This window comes from Oryctolagus cuniculus, chromosome 3 (assembly GCF_964237555.1).
Source record: "Oryctolagus cuniculus chromosome 3, mOryCun1.1, whole genome shotgun sequence".
NCBI lineage: Eukaryota > Metazoa > Chordata > Mammalia > Lagomorpha > Leporidae > Oryctolagus > Oryctolagus cuniculus.
This window is the reverse complement of record NC_091434.1, coordinates 169171010-169196582: the sequence shown is the minus strand read 5'-3', so window position 1 is coordinate 169196582 and position 25573 is coordinate 169171010. Positions and strand designations below refer to the sequence as shown.

The 25573-nt window shown below is 43.7% G+C and overlaps 1 protein-coding gene and 1 pseudogene across 4 annotated transcripts in view; both read right to left on the bottom strand.

The window, feature by feature from the left end:
• EXOC4 (exocyst complex component 4) overlaps nt 1-25573 on the bottom strand; it is an 871518-nt gene that overhangs the window by 805358 nt on the left and 40587 nt on the right. For all 4 annotated transcript variants that reach the window (XR_011387458.1, XM_002711996.5, XM_070071324.1 and 1 more), the window contains exon 3: nt 21525-21719. Coding sequence is in view for 3 of the 4 variants with exons in the window: in XM_002711996.5 (XP_002712042.3) it covers nt 21525-21719 (195 nt within the window). In the remaining variant the exon portion in view is untranslated. The remainder of the gene's footprint in view (nt 1-21524; nt 21720-25573) is intronic.
• Nucleotides 23526-24075, bottom strand: LOC100346013 (large ribosomal subunit protein uL24-like; annotated as a pseudogene).

The window sequence follows — 25573 nt, the reverse complement described above, 5'->3', positions numbered from 1 at the left end:
TCATGGTGCCAGGGCTGGGTGAGGCCAGGTCATGTGTGTGTCTGTCCCAAGTCCAGGCTCCCTGGTTATTTCTCGAAGCCCCTGAGGTGAGTGGGCGCAGGCTTTACCAAACGCCCCAGGTGGACAGCAGCAGGCAGCACCTCTGTCTGGCCCGGTGCTGGCCGACAGGAGAAATGGGGCTTGAATGAAGAACAGAAGAGAAACTGCTGAGGGGGAGACTCCTACTGGAAAGTGGACAAAAAGGACCGAATGTATGGAAGTGAGGCAGCAATGCCACAATAAGTACAAAGATCAAGGATTCTGGGAACCTCGAACGACTCCCTTTGAACCTCAGTGCAGGAGCTGAGGAGGACGAGACAAGACGACATGAATGGTAGCAGCCCGCTTCTTCGTGTGTATAAAATCATTGATGTGCGCTTATATGGACAAATCCTGGACGTTTTATTTTAAAGGAAACAACTTCAAGTAAAGAGCATACTCTACACATTCTTCGGCGGGGACAAACAAAATAGGAAGAGGGAAGCAGGAAGGACGCACAAAAATTACTTGGAGAACAGAGCCAGTTCCAACCTGAGCGCAGAGGGGAGGAGCGCAGCTGAGCTCCCTGACGGATGAGCGCGAGGACCAGTCCCCGCTGCAGGTCACACAGCTAAGAGGCCCTAAGAGAGAACAGCAGAAGCTAGGGCCACTTCAGCTTAAGACCATTAAATTTAATTATGCAGCCAAGCATGAGGCACCTAAAAAGTAGAGTATTTGCACAAAAGCAATTGATAATTACAGCCATGAAACACACTGGGGAACAAAGCTGTTGGCCACAGATCTTCAGCAGTCTAAGGAGTCATCTAGGAACAGGACACACAGACAGCCTTCTAACCAACAAATGCAAACCGGCCCGAAATGGTGAGGGCAATGCAATGGCTTACCCGCCAACACATCACTTGTTTTGTGATGTGCTATCATGAAATGTCAGTAGCAAATACGTTTCCTTAAGTTAAGCAAGAAAGAATCAAGGGACGGGCTCGTGACAAGCCCTGGGCAGCTCTGCCCTCTGAAGCCTGCCAGTTCCTTTTCACGCTGACTTGCAACCGCCCCTGCTACGAGAGAGTGCCACAGGGCCCCGTGTGCGCTGCCAGCAATTCCAAACGGAAAGGCGGCCTCACAAAATGACCAGAGTGTCCCCAAGGAGGAAAAGCAACAACAAATTCATTTACACTTGTGCCCCAAAATGGATTTTAACTCGGGTCTCTAGCAGAGAAGAGAGGATGCATTAACCTTCAGTGACATCAAGATCCAGAAAATGAAAAATAATTTGGTAAACCACTGGCCCATCATATAGCCTTATCCCTTAAGGTAATTAAATCCAGCTGAGATATTTAGGTTTCAAACTACCCACTGCACATCCACACTTGGTTTGTTTGTAGGAATGTGCATGGAGATTTTTAACCCAAACAGCTCATGTTCCAAATACAAAATGATATGACATTGTCAACTTTCAAAGTCACCTAATGAATGTTTTTAATTCATACGAAACACTTAGCCTAGTGTCTGATACATACTAAGTGCTCGCTAAGATTATTTTTTTGACAGTATCTACGCTGTGGGCGAAGAAACTTCCGAGAGTATTTCCAACATGGTTTCAATGCAGAATCTACAGTAGCTGTCCTTTGCTTCAGCAAACCATTGTAACCATTTACACGATCAACTTCCCGAATATGTCTGCTTGACCCAGAATACAAGTATAATTAAAATATACACGATCAGGGGAAATCTAAGAACTTGGAGGATCTTTAAGTCCTATCACACATAGAAGGATCTCTCGTTTCTGTAGGAAAATACAAGTTGTTTGTTTTGTTTGTTATTGCTTTCCTGGCCCTTCCTTAAGCCTTGAAAAAGCAACAACCACAGAAATGAGGCAAGGTCATATTGTCTACTCCGTTTATAACCTTACTAAGTAGTACTCACACCCAAGTGTTTGGGCCCCTACGCCCACGTGTGAGACCAGGAAGAGGTTCCTGGCTCTGGCTTTGGTCTAGCCCAGCCCTGGCCATTATGGCCATTTGAGGAGTGAACCAGCGGATGAAGATATCTCCCTCCATCTCTCCCTCTGTAACTTTTTTTTTTAAAGATTTTATTTATTTGAGAGGTAAAGTTACAGACAGTGAGAGGAAGAGACAGAGAGAAAGGTCTTCCTTCTGTTGGTTCACTCTCCCAAAAAGCCACAACAGCCGGAGCTGTGCCAATCAGGAGTCAGGAGCTTCTTCCGGGTCTCCCACGCACTTGGGCCATCCACCACTGCTTTCCCAAGTCATAGCAGAGAGCTGGATTGGAAGAGGAGCAGCTGGGTCTAGAACCAGTGCCCATATGGGATGCCGATGCCACAGGCAGAGGATTAACCTATTGTGCCATGGCGCTGGCCTCAACTCTTTCAAATAAAATAAATCTTTTTAAAAATGTTCTTAAAAAATGTTCTTGAAGTATTTTATCTCTATCCTTTTAAGTAAAAAAAAATCAGATTCTTAAATATGACAGGCAACACTGAGTGACATCACAAATATATTTTTAAATTACAAGACATAGCAGATGGAAAAGCAAATAGACAACATACACAGTCTAGTGAATTGGTAAATGCTGTGTGCGTTTACTCACAGATCAAACAACATGCATTCATTCCCCAAAAGATCTTGAAACGGCCTTATAGCTTCTTACAGATTCGCCAGTGTGTACCACTTTTTTTTTTTTTTTTTAATTTCAAAGGCACACAGATATAGACACAGAGGTAGATTTCTTCCATCCATTGGTTCACTCCCTACATATCTGTAACAACAAGGGCTGGGCCAGGCCAAAGCCAGGAGCCTGAAACTCAATCCAGGTTTCCTGTAGAGATGGTAGGCACCCAAGTACCTGGGCTGGTACCTTCCTCCTGTGTACTCCTTAGCAGGAAGCTGTACTGGCAGTGAAGCCTCTACACAAAGCAGGCACTCTGAGGTGGGATGTGGGCATCCCAAGTGGCATCTTAACCATGGCACCAAATTCCCATCACTCCCCCCCACCAAAGAGAGATTCATTTATTTATCCAGCAGGGAAACAGATGGGAAGCAGAGCAGCTAGGACTCAAACAAGCACTCTGATAGGGGATGCCTTTGTTTTCAGTTGCTACTTAATCTGCTATGCCACGATGCTGAGCAACCCACACCATTTCTTAGATTACTACACAATGACAAGAGTCAAGTAGATGGCATTTTTCTTACATGTATTTTCTTAAATAAATGGGGAAAAAAAAAAGATACAGCTAGCAGGGATTTTTTTCACTGGACACCTATTATCTAACAGAATATTGGTATTCTAGTTAACACAGTTGGAAACTGCTCATAGAAATACAGATAACAGAAATCTGTTTTAGAGTTAAAAACAAGCATTTCCTTGAGAATTACAAAGATAAGCAAACATTTTCAAAACGTTTTAACACATGTTAAACAGCACATTTTGCTATTAGAAATGTACCCATGTTATAAAAGAAACCAGAAATTCTAAAAAATGTTTCTATAGCTCAAAAATAGGTCAAATATGCGGTTACAAAATAAAGTACTTAAGAAATCTTGCCTTGAGAAATAATTTTATAACAAAGAAAAATCTCTGTAATGAGCAACTACTATACTTTTGAATTTTCCTCCCCAAATGTCTTTTTCTCAATCTCATTGTAGTCCAAAATATAAGAACTTACTATTTCATAGTTAAGTGCCTGTCTTGCTCACGTTCCTGGGTAAAACGGTCTAATTCTGTCCTCTGGATGGACCAGCGGCCACGGTTTACCTTTTGGAGGAACACCGAAGCTGTTCGCCACAGCTGCTGCTTTAAAGAGCGGTGATGAAGGAAATCACTAGCGATCACAGTGAGCTAGACCTTACCAAGGTGACTCATCGGAGTTAACGGTCTCGAAAAAGATCTAAAGTTCAAACCAACAAGCAAAGAAGCACTTCTAAGTCAGTAAAAACCGTCCTAATAACTAAAGGATCGGCTCCCAGATGAAAATGCTTATTTTGGCAACGCTCTAAAGAAAGCAAATGTACCACCATTGCTGAGTCCAAAACAAATTATTTGCTTCAAGATGTTGACATATAGGGCTCCAAAACGCTGTGTCACTTTTCAGTAAGTCAGTAAGTGGACGTCAGGAAGTGTTTTCCCGGTAAGACAACATAACCAACACAACCAGGTAAACCTTGGCCTGGCCCAACCCATAGATTCAACAGAAGAGATAAGAAAGGGGACTATGCCAGAGAACCTTCTTTCTTCCTACAGATACATATAAGTCCATAGAAGTCAAACAAGCATATTTTTTGAAGTCTCAGCTAGATGAAAGAACAAAACACTTTGGCTGCTGGCAAAAGAAAACCGCCTCAGAACCCCAGGTTCCGCCTGCTGCTCCCTCGCTGAAGTGTTGGAAGGCAAACTCTGGTGGCTTCCAGCCTGCCCCTCCTTTTACCCTGACAGCTCTCTACCCTCAAGGGTCCACCTTCAGGTTCCGGGAGCCCCAGATGGGCACAAGAAGCCTCCAAGCCCCTCTGTGAATGCAGAATGACTGAGACCCACCTCTAAGCAAGCTGGTGAAACCGAGCCCCTACCCAGCACCGCGAATGCAGATCCCCACAGAATTATGGGAGCGGTGCAGCTGGCCCTATAAGGGCCTTCTCCACCTGCTCCACAGGCCCCATGAGCTCGCTTGTTTCTGCAATAGAAAACACCTTGGTCTGGTCTTGACATGTTTCTTTTCCAGGAACCCCAGGCCCCAGGCGAAATGACGACCACCTGCACAGGGTCCTCAGATGCCCCTAGACTGACTGGAGCCCACTTGACCCTCATTAAAATTCCCTAAAGGACATGATATTGCTGACCAATTAAAGGAGGACCCATGAGCACTGCAGACCAACCAGGAACTTGGACAAGTCCCAGCTTCAATCCATAAGGACATTCACTCCTAAGTACTCACTGCACAGGAAGCCCAGGAATTAGGAACAGTTGCCCGGTGTCTTTCTTGTGCCCTACAATAAACTCCTTTCTTCTACCACCCCAGTGACAGGGATCTGCTTTCTGCCCACCAGGCCGGTAGACCCAGTTGGGGATGGGGGAGAGAGGAGGTTGGGAGGGAGTAGTTGTATAGTAAGTCCTCCAACCACTTTTAGGGGTTGTTCGATATCACAGAGAACACATGTAACACACATGAGGCAGGGAATCCCAGGTCATTCATTTACCAACCACTTCTAGATTGCTACAGCTTATTTCCCAAAGCAGAAATTTTGATCTGTATCAAACAGCAACTAGTAAAGCAAACTCAATACAGCTTAAAGAAAACAAAATAAAAAACAAGCAAGAAACCTGCCAGGTATTCACTGGAACCACATGAAAATGTTGTCTTTACAACTTCACAATGAGCAGATATTGGCTGCTTCCTACGGTTGAACCTATGGGTTGTCAGCATCGAAACAGAGTCACTTGTGCCAAGCTCTAATAAAATGGGGTTGGGAAGGGGCCGTAAAGGAGGGCCCTGAACCACATGTCTATGACAGAGAGGGTCACAAGGACCCCCTGTAAACCACAGCCGTGTGCAAAGGCTACCGCAACCCTGCACAGAAACTGATTCTGCCTAGCAACTGCCCATTCAACCTGGCACTGACGCCACCCCTGCTATGGGTCCTTGCAGCCAAGGATAACAGTGTCAAAAGAATGTAAGTAATCCTTCCTCATTTTCCCTTTAAAACCCCTGCTTTCCTTTGCCTCATGCGAGGTACCTATTATTCACCATAGCATGTGTATCCAGGTCATAATCTCATTGATTCCTGAATAAATTTGTTTCTTACAGAGCCACTCTTTCTTGTTGTTTAAAACTGAAAAGTTTTAGGAGCAAGTCTGCAAACCTTGATCTCTCTGGGACATCGCAGCACTGCGGCCTTATATAACCCTATATATTTAACTGTATTACATAAACAGGGAAGAGTTTTACTAGCAAACCACAAAACCGTATGTACGGACATAAAATTGGAAGCAAGTAAACCCATGTCCACAATTCCAATTGTTAAATTTAAATTTGATAACCTCATCCACTAAACTTGCTTTACAGAGCGTGACATTAACTACGACCGGAGCTAGCTGGTCTTCACGCAGAAATGCTGATCAGAGGGCAGGTGCTGCGGTGCCTCAGGTTACGTCTCCACTTGAGACGCCAGCATCCCACATCCAGTCCCAGCTACTCTGCTTCCGACCCAGCTCCCTGCTAATGCATCTGAGAAGGTGCATTACTTGGGGCCCTGTTACCCATGTGAGAGACCTGGATGGAGTTCTGGGCTCCTGGCTTCAGCCTGGCACACAGTAGCCATTTAGGGAGTAAAATAGCAGAAAGTATTTCTTTCTCTCTTTGTCTTTGTCTTTCTCTCTCTCTCTCCCCCTCTCCCCTTCTCGCCCCCCCCTTCCTCTCTCATGCTGCCTTTCAAATAAATAAATAAATCATTTTTAAAATTTGGGAGGGAAGGCTGGCGCTGCAGCTCACTAGGCTAATCCTCCACCTAGCGGCGCCGGCACACCGGGTTCTAGTCCCGGTGGGGTGCCGGATTCTGTCCCGGTTGCTCCTCTTCCAGGCCAGCTCTCTGCTGTGGCCAGGGAGTGCAGTGGAGGATGGCCCAAGTGCTTGAGCCCTGCACCCCATGGGAGATCAGGAGAAGCACCTGGCTCCTGCCATCGGATCAGCGAGGTGTGCTGGCCGCAGCGCGCCGGCCGCGGCGGCCATTGGAGGGTGAACCAACGGCAAAGGAAGACCTTTCTCTCTGTCTCTCTCTCTCACTGTCCACTCTGCCTGTCAAAAAAAAAAAAAAAAAAAAAAAATTGGGAGGGGGAGTCAAGCATGGTACACACCAGGGAGAATAAAGGGAACCTACTCATGGCATGGCTCAGGGCTACAGTGTGAGTCTTGGAGGAATCTACAGCAATACAACCCCTGATCCTAGCTTCACTGGAGAAAAGAAAGCTGTTTCTGGCTTCCTGTAGGAGTCTCGTCATCACCTGAAGGTCTTGGAGCTATTGACAATCTGGTACCTAAGACAGACTTCCTGAGATGGCTGTATCACAGGGCAAGGCCAAGTGCCTCGAGTAAGTACACCTTCTCCCCCAAACTCCTCACCCTGGATGTTAATCAACAGTGATCAAATCCAGCCATCAAAAATGTTCCATTCTTGTATCAGTTTGACAACATAATATTGATCAGACCTATTGAGGAGCCCCATCTCCCTCAGGAAACCCACACCTATAATGCAGACTCAGCACCTCTCACCATTACAAACAGGATGCTGCCTACCGCCCCTCTCCCTTCATTACTGCCAGGGTTATTGTATGGCTTTATTTAATAAACCTTCATCAGCTCAGATGAAGGGCTGTTATTAGTTGAGCTAACAGCCAAATGATAATGCTCCAGAGAGATATCAGTGCTTGTTGGTGCATTAACAAAAAGAAGAGAACGGCTGAGGTCAAGCATGTGTCAATGTAAATGAGGCGATATTAGGGACTAACGGCTTAATGCAATAGACTGCCCGGGAGATAATGGAATCTACAGGATAAAGCAAATGAGATGAAGTTATTGATAAGTGAATGAAGGGAGGGGGCCTGGAAGATCAAAAGTGCTGCCAAAGAAAAGGCCTTTCGCTTGTACATTTCTTCTTCACTGTATCGTCAAATCTATCTTAGACAACAAAACTCAAGAGAGAGCAAACGTAATTTTTAGGCCATGCAAGGTGTCACCCATTACGGCCCAAAGCAAAGATTTGTTCTAAAAGCATGCTGTTTATTAAGTTAGCCTCATGCTTTTTTTTTTTTTTTTTTTTTTGGGGGGGGGGGTCTCCTCTTTTATTGTTTTATCTTCTTCCTTGAACATCAGGGCATTACGCCACAAATTAATTCCCATGTTTTATTAAAGCCTGGGGCAGCCCGGTCTTCTGAGATAATCCAACAACCCAAGTCTCACCAAATGACAGCATGAGAGAGATGAAACGGGAAACTTTCTATTGTTGGAGTTTTTTGAATGTTAAGTCTGGGTACCACCCCAGTTCTAGAGACCTAAGTGAGGCCCAGAAGTTTCTTCAACTTCATGTTTCTAACAAATTATAAAATACAGTTTCAATAAAAAAAAAAAAAAAACTTGAAAGACATAAAAGACAGAGACCATTACAAAGCAAGTAAGTCAGTCTTCTCACCCATCATATGTAATAAAATATATATATATTTCACCTGATTCTTCCATTTTTCCATGCAAAGTTTTTGCAACAATGGGATTCTTTTTCTTTTAAGATTTTATTTATTTTATTTGAGAGGTAGAATTACAGACAGTGAGAGGGAGAGACAGAGAGAAAGGGCTTCCTTCCATTGGTTCACTCTCCAAATGGCCACAATGGCCAGAACTGTGCCAATCCGAAGCCAGGAGTCAGGTGCTTCTTCCGGGTCTCCCACACGGAGACCATCAGCACTTGGGCCATCCTCTACTGCCCTCCTGGGCCACAGCAGAGAGCTGGATTGGAAGTGGAGCAGCCGGGACTAGAACCAGCGCCATATGGGATGCCGAAGCTGCAGGTGGAGGATTAACCTACTGCACCACCGCGCCAGCCCCTACAATGGGATTCTTAAACATATTTTTTCATTTGGCAATACGTTAGTAAGGTACACCCATCCCTAAATACCATATCATAAACCACAAGTGACTCAGACCAATCCCCTACACTTCACTCACTGCTCATTTTTCTATTTCATAAATCATAGTGGAATAAATATCCTTGTGCACATATCGCTCAACATAGGACAATTAAAATTCTTCACTCTTTCCTTTACATAAAAGTCTACAAGTAGAATTCCAACTCCAAAGTCACACACCTACTCAGGAGTTCTGATGCAGAATGCCAAATTAAGAGCCTTGTTATAAATGGCCCAGAACTGTTTACAATTACTTTCCTGATGCAATTAGCCATACCTAACACCTTACAGGAAAGAATAGAATTGTAAATTGCCTATGGAAAAGTTCAGAAAAAAAAATCCTTTCTTGTCCTTAACCTCATGGTCCCCTCCACTCCCAGTTCCCACCAGTGCTCCGCAGAGAGAGCATTAAATCTAGTCTTCTGCTCCAATGTGCGAGAGAGGCGACCCACAGCAAGGACATTCTTTTAATGAGGGTCCCCAAGTCACTGACCGCTTACGTGCAACTCTTGCACAAGGAGAAGTTGAGGAACTTTCCTCGCAAGAGTTGGCAAAGGGGGTGTCTGTGGGAATCCTTCCCGGCTCACGCTTAAGACAATTTCGCCCACACTCTGCGAGAGCCACAAATCCATTAGAAAAGCACAGCACTTAGCTCGCTCCTAACACAAACTCTTAAATCCTCACACAGGAATTGGGAGAGAGATGGCTTGTTTTCATTTTAAGAGCTAGGCAACCACAAGTAATTAGTATCGGGATGAGTCTCAGAGAAAATTGACTTCTTTAACAAGCTCCTTCTATCTTGGGAAACCAAGCAAACGCTCCTGATCGGTACTCTCAGGCCATCATCAAGTGGAGATTGACAGCTTACTTATCAACAGCACGGGCTGTCCTGGGCTGTAACTTACACAAGTATCTGGTTCCCGTCTGGCTATGGACTGACCAATCAAAAACCCGTTCAGGAAGGCCATACATGAGGCTGAAATCATCAATACGACGAAGGGTGTTGGCAAAGCCTTGGGTGTTACTCATAACAAAGCTCATTCCTCCTACACACACACACACACACACACACACCGTTTACCTGCCTGAACAACATGTGTGCATCAGTGATGGCAGCGCCAGAAAAGAGCGAGCTCAGGACAACCCCGGACGGCGCCTTCTTTTTACTTGGCACTGGGTACTGCTTTCCATCATCCACAGCGCTTTTCCCATACGATAGTTGCCCTCTATTCTCACAGCCATGCTGTGATGTACTCGAGGTAAGTAGGTGCCTGTCCACTGTGCAGATAAGGACACTAAACAACAGAGAGAGGTGATTCGTCTATGCTCACGGAATTGGCGCGTTACTGAGGATCAGAATGAAGAATGTCTTGCTTTCACATCCATGTTGCCTCCGCCATGCCACATCATAGATAAGTAGGTAGGTAGGTAGGTTGATATAGGTAGACAGAGATATCAGTACTCATCAGTTAATAAATCAGTGCCCTACTTGAAATTCATTAAATCCCTTCAATAAACCAAAAAAGGACACACAGCAAAGATGACAGATCAGAGCATCGGATGACAGCTCTGAAGAGCACCAAGTCGGCCAGTCCCAAGCTGAGAAGCATCTAATTTAACTATTAAACTAAACTTGGGATTTTTTTTTAAAATTAATTATTTGTTTTTATTTATTAGAAAGGCAGAGCAACAGAGAGAGGGAGAGGGAGAGAGAGAGAGAGAGTGGGAGAGGAAGAAGAGGAGAGGAGGGAAGGAGAGGGGGAAGAAAGAGAGGAGAGAAAGAAGAGAAAGGGGGGAGGAGAGAGAGAGATAGAGAAAAGAGAGGAGGAGAGAGGAAGAGAGGGAAAGAGAGAGAGAGATCTTCCACCTGCCAGTTAACTCATCAAATGCTTGCAATAGCTGGGCTGGGCCAGGCCAAAGCCAGGAGCCAGAAACCATCCAGGTCTCTCTCACACAGAGAAAAGGATCAAAGTTCTTGAGCCACCACCCCTGACTCCCAGGAACATCTGCAGGAAGCTAGATCAGAAGCAGAGGCAGGGCTCCATGTTAGGCACCCTAATACAGCACGTGGGCCTCCCCAGTGCCAGCCTAAGCCTCGGTGCCACAACACCTGCCCCACTAAACCTGCCTCAACTAAATCATCAGGCTGCAAAAGCAGAAGAGCCACGTATTGATCGGCTGCATCTCCAAACTCTAGCCGAGGCCAGCACCATAGAAGCTCCCCTCTATATGGGAACACCACCCTGTGATGCATGTCCCCATGTACATTTGGTGCCTAACTACTTAGACCTGGAGTTAAATGAAGACAGGGACAGTTTTCTCTATTCACAGCGTGAGCTACGCCCTTCACTGACAGCTCCGAAGTTGTCTGCATCTGCACATGGGCATCAACTGGACAGTGTCGACACTCACTGAGACCAGTGGCCCATCCCCAGGGCCTCTGATTTGTTCAGCCTAGGATGTGGCCTGGGCTGTGCAAATCCTAAGGGATGCCCTGAGGTTCAGTGTGGAAATGACTGTCCTATAGACAAGCAAGCCAAATAAAAACTGCTGAACTTTATAAGATTTAGTGCAATGAAAAAACAAAATTTTTATGAGCTTTAAGATACAAGAGGCTTAAGAGGTTAAAAAAAAATGAAAACAAAAGGCTGGCACTGTGGTGTAGTGGGCTATGCCTCCGCCTGCAGCACCAGCATCCCATATGGACGCCCATTCGTGTCCCAACTGCTCCACTTCCGATCAAGCTCTCTGCTATGGCCTGGGAAAACAGTAGAAGATGGCCCACGTGCATGGGTCCCTGCACCGGTGTGGGAGACCTGGAAGAAGCTCCTGGCTCCTGGCTTCACATGGGCTCAGCTCCGGCTGTTGTTGACCATCTGGGGAGTAAACCAGTAGATAGGGGATCTCTCTCTCTCTTTCAAATAAATAAATCTTAAAAAAAAAAAAAAAAACCTAAATAAAAGGGAAGAAAACCTAATACAATAAACAGGTACCCATCAAACTGGTTTTCAGAGACCTCAGTCTTCAAAAACAAATTTAAATAAAAAAAGACTTTGAGCAGCATGAGAAAGAGTTTCTACAAAACATGTTTTTCTTCTGTTTCAGAGAAGAATAAAGGCTGTCAACAAATACACCTACTCGTTTTGGACACGAAACCTAAAGTTACTACTCAATAACCTGATTTTCAGCTTTTCCCAAATTTTTTGGAGGGAAGCTCAGATGTAGGTGTTGGAGAGAATGCAGGGGTTCCCGCGTGAAGCTGGAAGTGTCTACAGCTGACACCTTACTCAACAGCAAACCACACCTCTACGCTTCTGCTGCTATTCCTACTCCCCCTTCTATTCCTCTCCACAACGTGCATCATGCTATGCGACACCAGTTGTTCACTGTCTCACCCCTCTCCCTCGAGGCTAAGGCCGCCTTCCCAAATCCACATTCCAGCAACAGATGAGATGGTGGCAACCATCTCACGCTACAGACTCAACCCTGTGAATATCAAAATAGGTGACGGATTCATTCCTGATCAATTATTAGCATAATACCTTGGTCTTTCATACTGATATTCTGCACCAGGAACTGAGGGGCTTTTGCGATGGTTATTTCATTATTGACATGTGTGTGTTTTTATCACTTTGTGAAGAAATCTATGCAAAATAGTGGAACATTTCAGGCCAACTCCAAGAAGTTCATGAAATGTTGCACCTCAGCGCAATACTATTCCTCAAATAATGAAGGGGGTGGGGGGCAACAGTTCTGTGAAAGGCAGGCATTTGGTGTAGGGGTTAAGAGGCTCCGGTCTCAGCTGGCGCCGTGGCTCACTAGGCTAATCCTCCGCCTGCGGCACCGGCACACCGGGTTCTAGTCCCGGTTGGGGCGCCAGATTCTGTCCTGGTTGCTCCCCTTCCAGGCCAGCTCTCTGCTGTGGCCCAGGAAGGCAGTGGAGGATGGCCCAAATGCTTGGGCCCTGCACCCGCATGGGAGACCAGGAGAAGCACCTGGCTCCTGGCTTCGGATCAGCGCGGTGCGCTGGCCGCAGTGGCCATTGTGGGGTCAACCAATGGAAAAGGAAGACCTTTCTCTCTTTCTCTCTCACTGTCCACTCTGCCTGTCAAAAAAAAAAAGATGCCCAGGTCCCTCATCAGAACACACCTAGGTTTCAGTGTCAGCTCCAGCTTCCTGCTAATGCAGGCCCTGGGAGCCAGCAGGTGATGGCTCAATTGTTGGTCCCTGGCTCCAGCCTCAGCCACTGTGGCCATTAGGGGATGAACTAGCAGACGGAAATCTCTGTCAGCTTCTCTCTCTTCCACCCCCACCCCCCACCCCCCACCGAAACAAATTCTGTGAGATCTCAGAAACGCTCAAACCACACAAAAAGGCTGTATGTTTTGGTTCCTTTTTTTCTTATATGTACACTGATCGTTTGATAGTAGGTACATCATCACATCTTCCCTGTCCCATAATGAAAAAATAAGATCAGTTTACTTGTTAATGACACCGTTCTACTGACACAAATAGGAGTGACCTCACTCACTGGTCTACTGGTTCTACTGTCAAAGTACTCACAGAAAGATCAACTACTCTAACACTAAAATCAACATTTTTGATAAGCAGCTTCCCATATTGAACTGGTTTATCTCTAATTACAACGCCCAGATTAACACATTTTGCAACAAGCTGATCTTGGAGAGTTTACCAACAAATTACATTGCTTACAATTATACAACCAACGCATTTCCTATGAACATAAATTTGACATTAAGATAAATAAGTAATTATGACACAGAATCTGAAACATGTCCATGCCAAATCCCCAAAATATGGCATAGAACTTTGGGTCTTGGACACCATCTGTGCTTTTCGAGAAAAATCTTTCTCCACCTGCAGCAGTTCCTCTGACTTCAGATATGCCAGTCTTTCATGCAGGTACATGTCCAGGTTGGGCCAAAAGGAAAACGAGTCCAAAAAATGCTTAGCCCTACTTCAACTCCTTTACTTGCTCAAAGCAGTTTGGCCTCCAGAACAGTTTTTGAGATTTTAACACGGGAGCAATCATCATATCCTTTTCTATACTAGCAATAAAAATAACCAATTAGTTATAAACAACATTTCAAAGAGCTTACTCCGTATTGTGAATATTTTATATACTCAATATCTAATTTAATCGTCAGCAACCTTTGGAGGTATAGAGGGGTCTTCAAAATCTCATGGACAATGAGTACTACGAAAAAACTAGGCATCAATTTCAAATTTTGTGCACCAAAATTAATGATTTTTAATTCCATTTTTTCTATGAATTTTTCTAAGTAACATTATTCTTAATTCCAGCTTTCAGCAAAGATAAATTAATTAGCCACCAGGCACCCAGCTGGTAACAGTCAAAGCTGGGATTCAGGCATAGGCTCACTTGGCCCCCAGCTAAGGCAGGTGCTGCCATTCACAATCCTCAATGTTACCCCAAAATTTCCAAGGATTTGCAAACTGAAAATGCTACTAATAGGAGGGTCCTTCAAATATTTCATAAATTAAAAAAGTATTTTATTTTGATGAAAAAAAAACCTGAAATCTAGGCATAGAGAAGCCTTCAAAAAGAACATGGAAAATGCAAATTATGGAAAAATATGTATGGATTTCTAAAAAAAAAATCTGCACTAAAATAAACTTACCTTTTAATTCCATTTTCCATGACCTGTTGTAAGTATTCTCGTATATTTATTTTCATTTACTTAGAGGATCTGAGAAATCTATGAAAATTAAATAGCTAGCTTAGTCTCTTTATCACAGATACGGCCGCACTCTTATAGTTTAAGTGAAATAATTCCGCTACAGCATTTTCTCAACAAAGCTCTCTGAAATCCTCTGGGAAGAATGCAGCGACATAAATATGTTATTATAATCATCATCATAATCCTTATCTGACTATACAGCTATGGATGGATTCTTTTTTAAAAGGCATATAAATAAAGAGAGAAAAATGATTAAGAGACATTCAAAATCTCACCAATCTTAGGGAAGCTTAGAAATGGAAAAAAAAATTACTTTAGTCACAAGGCTTGTGATTGTCAGCTGAAGAGCTTCAACAGGACTTACACCAGCGTGGTTTCACTGATTGAAGGCAATTATGGGTTGACTTCTACGGGCTGATAAATCAGAACTCGTCAAAGTGGTGCAAAGCCTTCTGTACAATTTCAGTTAGATGCAGACTTCTATGCAAATTTTCCTTTCAAAAAAACTTTATAAACATATTAACCATCATGAAATACCTTCCTGGTTAGCTCATGCCACTGGGAGGAAGCCGCTATTCTTATATTAATAATTCTGCCCAGAATTAATCAGTCATTGTACATTAGAACTAGCAACTGGAGTGTTTTGAGTGATAATGAAACCTGTAACAAGGCATCTTCAGCCGTCTTTTCAAGACAATAAGGGAATTAAAATTTCAATTTAAATGCAGAGGTTTGAAACACGCTTCACTGGCAAAATTACTTCAATTAATGTGAGTGGAATACAAAGGACACACTGCAGAAATGTGATGCAGCAACCAGAAATTATGTCATTAATGTGCTTGCATCAACTCAGCACAATGACTGCAAAGGTCTAATTTAAACCGCACATATCACAAAGCCACAGGCTACAATATGAATCAGGCCTCTGATTTCTACATGACGGATACAGCCTTCTTACTGGATCACGTTTAGCTTTTCAGAAGCAAACAGCAGCTGTTTACCTTGAAGAAGGAACAAAGGGCCAGCACCATTTGCCGACATCCCGTCATGACAATTTAATTATTTTATGCAATACTCGAGTTATCCTATCAGAAGGAGAAATAAATACCCCACCTAGCAGCCAGGCCCATGGCTACCAGACCTGAGTGATAGCAACGCAGAACAACAGGAGCTGGCAGGAGCCATGGGTCACCGCTGATTTATTTACTATGGTCTTATTAACCTGTCCTGATTAAATTACCGTGGCCTGCATCTGTGCCTGCCTTAAAATGCAAATACAATCTGTCTTGACAAACAAATCCAACGAACTCAGGGAGCTATGAAGGGCCAGCCTGTCCCATCTTCACTTTCCTCTGACACCTTTTACCAAAGATTTCCACTTGGACCCTGAGATGAGTTAAGCCAATTTTACTTCTAATAGCATATAACCATGTGGAAAGGAAATGTGATTATTTTTCAGATAATGTCCAGTGAAAGAGCAATTACAGACCTTATTATTCACTCTCACATACAAAAGAACAAGTTGAAGGGTATTTCCAAACTTTCAGGCACACTTTAAATCCTACCTCCATGAAATCTTAGTACACTGAAGATAGAAAAATCATTGCTTGCCGGAAATGCTAACTCCCCAGGTCACACAGAGCAACCACCTCATCTGTCAAATGGCAATGATATCACAAAACTGTCTCTCGTGGGGTGGTGGTGAGGATTAAATGAGTTAACAAATGTGACATGCTGTGTACCAGCATACAGTAAGTGCTTGGTACATACTAGCTATTGTTATCATTGCTCTTCATTAAAATGTTACTAAAAGGAAAAGTTAGAACTAAAGAAGCTTACATGAAACAAAAATCAAACTAAGAAACAAATAAACAAAAATAAATAATCAGAGGGTGGAAAAAAACAGATCAGAGCTCCAAGAAAAGAAACATTTTTTTTTGCTCTGTGTACTGATATTACAGTTTTTCACATGGTTACCGATTTAGGTAATGGTGTGTGAATTCTGAGTATATGAGAGCTGCACCACACTATGTACAAGAAGTAGGTAAGACACAACAACCCCTACCCTCCACGATCTACAGCACAAACCAAAGCCAGTAAATACATTATGATGTTGAAGGAAACAATACAGAAAAGCATCTGGCTCTCTGGGACATTCAGTGGATGGAATCTGAGCCAAGTCTTAGAGAATAAGTCATCATTTTCCAGGCAGACAGGATTGGGAATCAGTTCAGGGAAATACATGGTCAATTAAAAAAAGAGAAAGCTAACACACTCTGTACACCAGCAACAAATAACTAGAAACTGTAATTAATAAGGCACTGCAGTTTTAAAAAGTAACAAAAAAATAATGATTCCCAGAAATAAACCTAACAAAATAAATGTAACACCTCTAAGGAATAGATCACTGAGAATAATTAAAGGATCCGAATGAAGAGTTGAACAAATGAGAGGCACGTCCTGTTCATGCATAGGAAGACTTAATATTGCAAAAATGGAAATTTCTCACATTCAACCACACTTTTTGTGGAACTTGACAAGCTACATTAAAAATTTGGGGGGAAAATAAAAGGGCCAAGAACAGCAGCATGTGGAAGAGTGCAATTTTAAATAGTAAGACAAGGGATTGCCACCACCTTCTATCAAGATATATTATAAACTTACAGTAATTAAAACAGCATGTGTTTGATGCGGGTTCAGACAACAATTAAACAAACTAAAGAGCTAACACACAGATCCATGCATAGGTGAAAAATTGTCATGTGACCAGAATGGCACTGCCAATCAGCAGAAAAAGGATTCAATAAAAGTCTGAGCCAACTGACTCTATAGAAGAAAGGTAAGATTAGATCCTTAACTCCCAACATACATAAAATTGGACTTTCAATGGATTGAAGAGGAAAATGCAATTGTCTTTATGACAGTGAGATGGCAAAAAGCACTTCTTGAAATAAAAATCATACTGTCAATGAAAAAGACTGGGAAATTTGTGTTACAATTTTAAATTTCCTTATAACAAAAGATACCATAAACAACATGGGAGAAGACATTTGCAATCTACTGAAATGATCCGGGTGTGGAGGTAGTCAGTGAGTGACAAGGAGCAGAGACGTGCCAGAGCCCAGCATCACCTAAAACGCCCCCTGCCCTGCTGACCCAACATGGACCGGAGCCTCACTGCCCCCCCTGCACTAGGCACCATGATGACCACGTGCGTGCTGCACCCCACGTAGAGATGCCATGACACCTTCCTGAAGACCACCGTGTGTGGTGACACCCTGTCCAAGCTCCACCCCATTTGTATATTCGATTAGAGACCTGTTCCCTACCCTATAAAGGAATGACTCAAACTTTGCTGGGGCAACCGTCATTCCTGCCTCGTGGAGAGGGGCTACCTGCATTCATGTCTGAATGTCTGCCATCTTTTTAAATAAGTCCTACCTTCCAGCACTGCTAGCTAAATCTCTGCTTTGAATTCTTCCCTCCAGCCAAGACAAGAACTTGGAATAAATCCAGCCAAGGATCCCATTCCCCACAACAGAAAAAAAGGATCAGGAATGGTCGGAGGAGGTGCCCTGGCTAAGTGGTGTAGGGGCTGCAGGCACTGCCTGGGACACCAGCATCCCACGTGGGCCTGGGTTCCTGTCCCAGCTGCTCCACTTCGGCTCCAGCACCCTGCTAATGCACCTGGGACAGCAGTGACGGACGGTCCAAGTGCTTGGGCCCCTGCACTCAGGTAGGAATCCAGGATGAAGCTTCCTGCTCCTGGCTTTGGCCTGACCCAGCACTGGCCATTGCAGCCATACAGGGAGTGAAGTCAGTGGATAGAAGATTCTTCTCTCTGCCTTTCCATCTAACTTTGCCTTAAAGATAAATAAATCTTTAAAACAAAACAAACAAACAAAAGACTAGCATCCAGAATATGTACTAGTAAACGACTACAATCAGAAAAAAGGAACAAAACTGGGAAATGCATCTCACCATTTCTAGAGGTAACTTTTTCCTGCCTGTCCCCATCACCTCAGCCACACGGTTTAGCTAAACCAATGATCACAGTACTCAGATAGGCACAGTCTGGTGTGTTACTAAATTAGGGGAAAAAAGGTTCTTCTGCAAAGCTGGAAAGATGTAGAACATCACCTGTCTGCTCCCCCAACACCAAGCCCCGTCCCCTATATGTGAAAGAGACCAGTGTACAATAAAGCCACAAGGAAGACCTGCAGAGAAAACAAAGAGGAAGTTTTCCATATACACCCAACAGGCTGGTTATATGACTCAACAGTTATTTTTGCCTAAATCAGCTAGAAGGCCGGCGCCACGCTCACTAGGCTAATCGTCCACCTGCAGCACCGGCACCCCACGTTCTAGTCCCGGTTAGGGCACAGGATTCTGTCCTGGTTGCTCCTCTTCCAGGCCAGCTCTCTGCTGTGGCCCAGGAAGGCAGTGGAGGATGGCCCAGGTGCTTGGGCCCTGCACCCCATGGGAGACCAGGAGAAGCACCTGGCTCCTGGCTTCGGATCGGCACAGTGCGCTGGCCGTAGCGGCCATTTGGGGGGGTGAACCAATGGAAGGAAGACCTTTCTCTCTGTCTCTCTCTCTCACTGTCCACTCTGCCTGTCAAAAAAAAAAAAAAAAATCAGCTAGAATTGAATTTCTATAACTTGTAACAAACAATGTAGAGAAGTTATCTAATGAGGTCCTATAGAAAAATAGATCCAAAAGCAAGAGATGTTACAATATTGATTTTTAATTAATAAGACCATAAAACAAAAACCTGAAATCCTAAAATGAACATAATTTTTTAAAGATTTTATTTATTTGAGAGGAAGTGTCGCTCCCCCATTCGCGGAGGAACGACACTGGACCCTGCGCTGTTCTTTTGTCTGCTCGGCCCTTCCCGGGTTTGCTGCTGGTTCTTCCCGGGTTGGCTACCGACCCTTCCACCTCTGTGGAAGGGCGGTTCCCCCTAGCCACTTTCCCCACTTCCGCGGGGGAGCGGCACACAGCCGGCCGGCTCTCTCAGGGGCTGCTCAGATGTTCCTCAGGTGTTCCTCTTAGATGTTCCTGGTGCATGTTGTCTCTCTCCTCCTTTATAGTCCTCTTCCACCAATCCCAACTCTGCTACCCACACGCCGAGCACGCTGCTCTCCTCCAATCAGGAGCAGGATCAGCTCCTGCAGGTTATTGGTCAAACTGGAGGCAGCTGTGTAGAAGTTGTTTGGTCTCTCTCAGCGCCATATTGTGGGAGAGCAGATGCATAGAATAAGTCTTAATTCCAGTAACTTAGTCTAGTCCAAGTTGCTCCCCACAAGGTAGAACTACAGACAGTGAGAGGGAGAGACAGAGAAAGGTCTTCCTTCTGTTGGTTCACTCCCCAAATGGCCACAACGGTCGGAGCTGCACCGATCCGAAGCCAAGAGCCAGGAGCTTCTTCCCGGTCTCCCATGCAGATGCAGAGGCCCAAGGACTTGGTCCATCTTCTACTGCTTTCCTAGGCCATAGCAGAGAGCTGGATCAAAGTAGAGCATCGGGGAACTGAACCAGTGCCCATATAGGATGCCAGCACCACAGGCCGTGGATTAACCTACTGTGCCACAGCGCTGGCCCCTAAAATGAACATGATTAACCAATCCTATGCCACAGCCAAGAGTAGACCATGGCTACCCCCTTCCACTGGGGAAACTGACCCTTCACTCAGCCCTATCCTACAACCAGGTTTTTATAAAGGACAGACTATCACAACACTTCTCATCCCTCGGCTACGAATTTCCTCAAAAGCTTCTCATGAAGGCCTCGCAGCAAAATTCTTCTTGGGAGTCTGAATGCATTAGAACCACCTAAAGCCTTTCACCTGTGGCCCCCCATCCCCCCCCCCATATTTTTTTCAGTGTTACCACCCCACCGGTCTAGCTCTGCAGAATAAAGATAGAGGGCTTTCACCTACATGGAAAAGAAAACAATGCAAACACAGCCCATCCCCTGCTGGGAGCTCCTGGGAGGCTCCATGCATATGGAGAAGCTTGGGACCGGACCCCAGTGAGGACAGGGGAAGGGAAGGAGGTGCCTTTTCCAAGAGCTCCAAACCCTTGGACTGGATGTTTAGGGGGCAAGATTTGCATGTGAATTTTGATTCATCTTCTTGACACCCAGGCACCACCAACTGCAACCCTCTGGTTACCCTCACTAACTGAAAAAGTAGCCAAACACCATGGACTACAGCACAGGTTCAAAGGCAGGCTATGGGGGGCTGGGGGAGGGGGCTCCTGCTTTAAAGTTACTTCTATTCTTAGTCCCCCTCACTCAAGTTTATTTTCTTTCTTACCGGTTTGAAGAAAAACAAATCCCTAGCGCAAAAACACCTTCAAAGAAATTGTGGAACAAGTTTATACATCTTCAACAAAAGTTCTATCCTTTGTTCTTTATTAGGAGATTCATTAACTACTTCCTCTTAAATTAAAAATAAAAATTAAAAAAAAAAAAACGCCTCTCATCTCCAATCCATGATTATTTAAGTACTGGATGGCTTTCTTGGTCTTTTAATTTGAGAAGCAGACTCCTATGCACTACTGGATCACTCCCCAAGTGCTGGCAACCACCCAGGCTTGGTCGAGATGGTCCAAGCCAAAGCCAGAAGCCAAAAACTCAACACAGCTCTCCCACGTGGGTAGCAAGGATCCAGCTACACACATGACCCATCCGTCACCTGCTGCCTCCCAGGGTCTGCATTAGCAGGGAGCTGGGGTCAGGAACCAGGACTAGGAATCAAACCCAGGCACTCCAACAGGGGACTCGGGCAGGCCAAGCAGCATCTTATCTGCTAGGCAAAAACACCTGCCCCTAGAACTGGTTTCCGACCATTTCATTTCTTGCCAGTGTTCCAAAGACAGACAATGCCTAAGTCATCACCCTCTTCAATTTCAAGCACTGAAATGCAAAAGAGAACCAGCCACGGTTCATACACAAGGACTGGGGAACCCCAAGGGGACTGTTTGTAAAGCACTACATGCACCCCAGGATTCAAGGAGAACAGAGCGTGTCTGCACCTTAGAAGAAGGGACCTCAGCGCGGCTGCTCTCTTACCAGCATGTCGGTGGCATTGAGGTAGTGCTTGCTGGCCATGCACTGCTCCAGCTTTTGAGGCACCTGCTTGATGTTCTCGATTTCATCCAGCAGGTTCAGGACGTGCTTGTGCTCGATGCCTTCAATCCAGAGTTTCCGAAGCTCGTCCCGTTTGCAGTGTAGCAGCATCTTGCAGGAAAGGAGATTCTCTTTCACCTGTGAGCAAACAGATTGAGTGCAGAGTCAGTGCCAAGTGCTGCCAGCCTAGACCCGTCATCTGGCTCGTACTCCTCATCGGTACCACTACACGTCCCGCTCCCACTCCCTCCCCTGGGTTGGTCTGCTTGCACAACCTTAATCCTGGTTCTGACACTGCCTCGCTTGGACACACCTCCACCTCGATGTCTGTACTTTCTGTCCTGTGAAATGAGAAAACTACTCTTAATGTACCTTTAAGTGAGTTACGAAATAATTACTAAGAATATAAAGCACTCTGGAAATATGAAACATCACATAAATGTTAATTGACCTACGAGGGGGATGATCAATATGGCACTCCCTGCTATTATTCCTTCCCCAACCCTCCTTGCACATTTCCTACGTCGTTGATAAGTCACTGTGCCCACGCTTGCAGCTCTAGGAGTCCAGCTCAAGTCCACAACCAGGGAACTGAGCAGCCATCTCCACTCAAATCAAATCACCCCGGTTTCCAAAATGGAAGAGGCACACGCAGAGATAATCTCGAGGGGGCATATCAAGGATATCTGGCCTTGTATTCTGAATGCTAGGTGTGTAATAAGACAATCTCCAGCATTCCCATGGATCTGCAGTGCAGTGACTGGTCCAGGCACAACATAACAAAACAGAAGGGGAAGGAGGCAGTGGGGGATGGGGATTCCCAACGCACTTGCTAAGAGCTAGCTCGTATTTTCTACCCTAATTAAAAATTTCCAATTTTTACTACAGAGAAAAATTAAACAACTGTGATCTTTCACCAGAGATCTGCTTTCAAGGACTTTTGACGGTCCTAACATGCATTTCTATTTAAAGTCCAATATTTGTTGAAACTTTTGCTACTGTTTTTTGAGATAAAATTTCTGCATGACCCCATCTCAAAGTGTACTATGTGACGGGTTTTGGCAGAAGCATTCGGCTGCACAGTGCAAACCTCCACCAATGTGCAGGATCTTTTGTCACCCCAGAAACTCACAGGACTCAATGACTGAAAATCTGTATTCTTCCATTATGAGATCTGGTGTCATGGTGCACATACTCACTGACACCATACTTCTGAGGATTACCAAACTAAATTTCAACAATTTGGAGCTGGCACTGTGGCCTATTAGATTAAGCCTCTGTCTGCAATGCCTGCTTCCCCTATGGGTGCCAGTTGAGTCCCGGCTGCTCCACTTCCGATCCAGCTCCCTGCTAATGGCCTGCTAAGCAGCAGAAGCTGGCCCAAGTCCTTGGGCTCCTGCACCTATGTGGGAGACCCAGAAGAAGCTCCTGGCCCCTGGCTTCATATAGGCCCAGCTCTAGTCATTGCAGCCATTTAGGAGGTGAACCAGCAGATGGAAGACTTCTCTCTCACTCTCTGTAACTCTGCCTCTCAAATAACTAAACAAATCATTTAAAAAATTTCAACAATTTTTCCAACAAGTATGTAAATTATAAAGATGGACGCAAAAACTGCACACTCTTATTTTAAAAGATTTATTTATTTACTTTTAATGTATTTTAATTTTTCACTATTTTTTAACAGATCAGTGTGATTTGTAGATAGAATGCTAAGGACATAATGATATTGCCTTCTTCCCTCCCTCGCACACTCCTTCTCCCTTTCTTTTTTTTTCAGTTTCTGAGGTTACATATTTTAAATTTATATAACAGTAAAAAGACTTAATATTTCAGCAAATAAGAAGTCTAACAATTAAAAAAAAAACCTAGTTTAGTAGGAATATAGACAATGGCTATAAACAATAGTTGAATGGAAAAATAATCATTTCATCCATATACAATAAATTTTTTTTTTCGTTTCAGTTTTTAATGAAAGTTGCATATATAAGATGACTTTATTCTTGCATCTTCTCAATAGTTTCTTCCTTGTATTTGCCCTTCTCCTTTCCTACTTGACGAGACTTGGCTTTCCGTTCCAGGATCTTTTTGCGGTCTTTGTCCAGCTTTAGCCTGGTGATAACCACCTTGCCAGGGTGAATGCCCACATGGACAGTTGTGCCACTGGCCTTTTCTCGCTGCACCCGCTCAATGTAGATGACGTATTTCTTCCTGTAAACCTGGACTACTTTGCCAATTTGCTGACCCTTGTAGTGTCCTCGCACAACTTGCACTTTATCATCCTTTCGAATAGGCATGGATCGCACGTTTACTCCTGTCTCAGCTCTTTGGAAAGGGGAGAAGACATAATCTTCCGGCGAATGTGGGAAGGGGCATTGAAATGCCTTTTCCGGTTCTTGCTCCGATCAGAAGTCACAAAGGGATTGAACTTCATTTTGGCAGCTGCCGCTCCGGCGATGGCCACCAAAGGGAAAAGCCATATACAATAAATTTTAAAGTAATCACAGATCATTAAAACTACAGTAGTATAATATTCTTAACCATGGGTTTGAAAAAGATGTAAAACAAAGTTTCACAAAACTATATTTGCAGCAACACTGATACACACAGGCATTTCTTTTTTTTTTTTCTTCCTTTTTTTTTTTTTTTTCAGATTTTAGCTCCCACATATAAAGGAGAACATGTGCTATTTGTCTTTCTGGTGCAGCTCATTTTATTCCAACATGATGTCATCTAGTTGTGACCATTCTGCTGCAAATGCTAGAATTTCATTCTTTTTTATAGATGAATAATATTGCACTGTGTGTATATACCACAGTTTCTTTATCCATTCATCTGATGACGGTCACCTTGGTTGATTCCAAATTTTGGGTATTGTGAACAGTGCTGCTATAAACATGGTGGTGCAGGTATCTGTTTTATATATTGTATTCAAGTCTTTTGGGTATATAACCAGCAGTGGGATTGCTGGATCACACAGCAAGTCTATTTCTAGTTTTTAAAGAAATCTCTATAATGTTTTCCACAGTGGCTGTACTAATTTACAATACCATCACCAGCATTTATTATACTCTGGGTACTGGATTTTAGCCATTCGGACAGGGTGAAGTGTTATCTCATTGTGGTTTTGATTTGCATTTCCCTGATTACTTTCATATTATGTTTCGTCATTTGTATTTCTCCTTTTGAGAACTTTCTATTGAAGTTTTTTGCCCATTTCTCAACTGGATTGATTTTTTTTTTTTTTTTTTTTAGTTTTTTGAAATGGTTCAACATTCACAAATTAAACATCATAAATCACATCAATAGAATGAAGAACAAAAACCATAAGGTCATTTCAATAGATACAGAGGAGGCATGATAAAAATCCTTCACAAATTAGGCATGAAAGGAATATTCCTCAAAATTATAAAGGCTAAATATCACAAACTAACAGCCAATGTCATACTGAATGGAGAAAAGCTGAAAGCATTTCCTTTCAAATCTCGAAAAGACAAGGATGTCCACTTTTGCTACCCTTATTCAATATAGTACTGTCAGTGTTAGAGAGAGCAATTAGGGAGAAGAAAGAAAGAAAGGACATCAAAATTGGAAAAGAAGTCAAATTATCCATGCTTGCAGATGACATGATATTGTTCATGGAAAAACCTAAACACTCCACCAAAAAGCTGTTAGAATTGATAAGCTAATTCAGTAAAGTTGTAAGTTACAAAATAAACATACAAAAACAGTAGGTTTTTTGTATGCTAAAGATGAACTCATAGAGAAATCAAGAAAGAAATCCCATTCACAATAGACACAAAAAAACTCACAAATATTTAGGAATAAATTTAACCAAAGATGTGAAAGATCTCTACAATAAAATTATCAAAAACTGATGAAAGAAATCATCAAGGAAACAAAATAATGGTAAGATCTCCCTTGCTCATAGCTCAGAAGAATCAATATTATCAAAATGTCTATACTACCTAAAGCAATTTACAGATTCAGAGCAA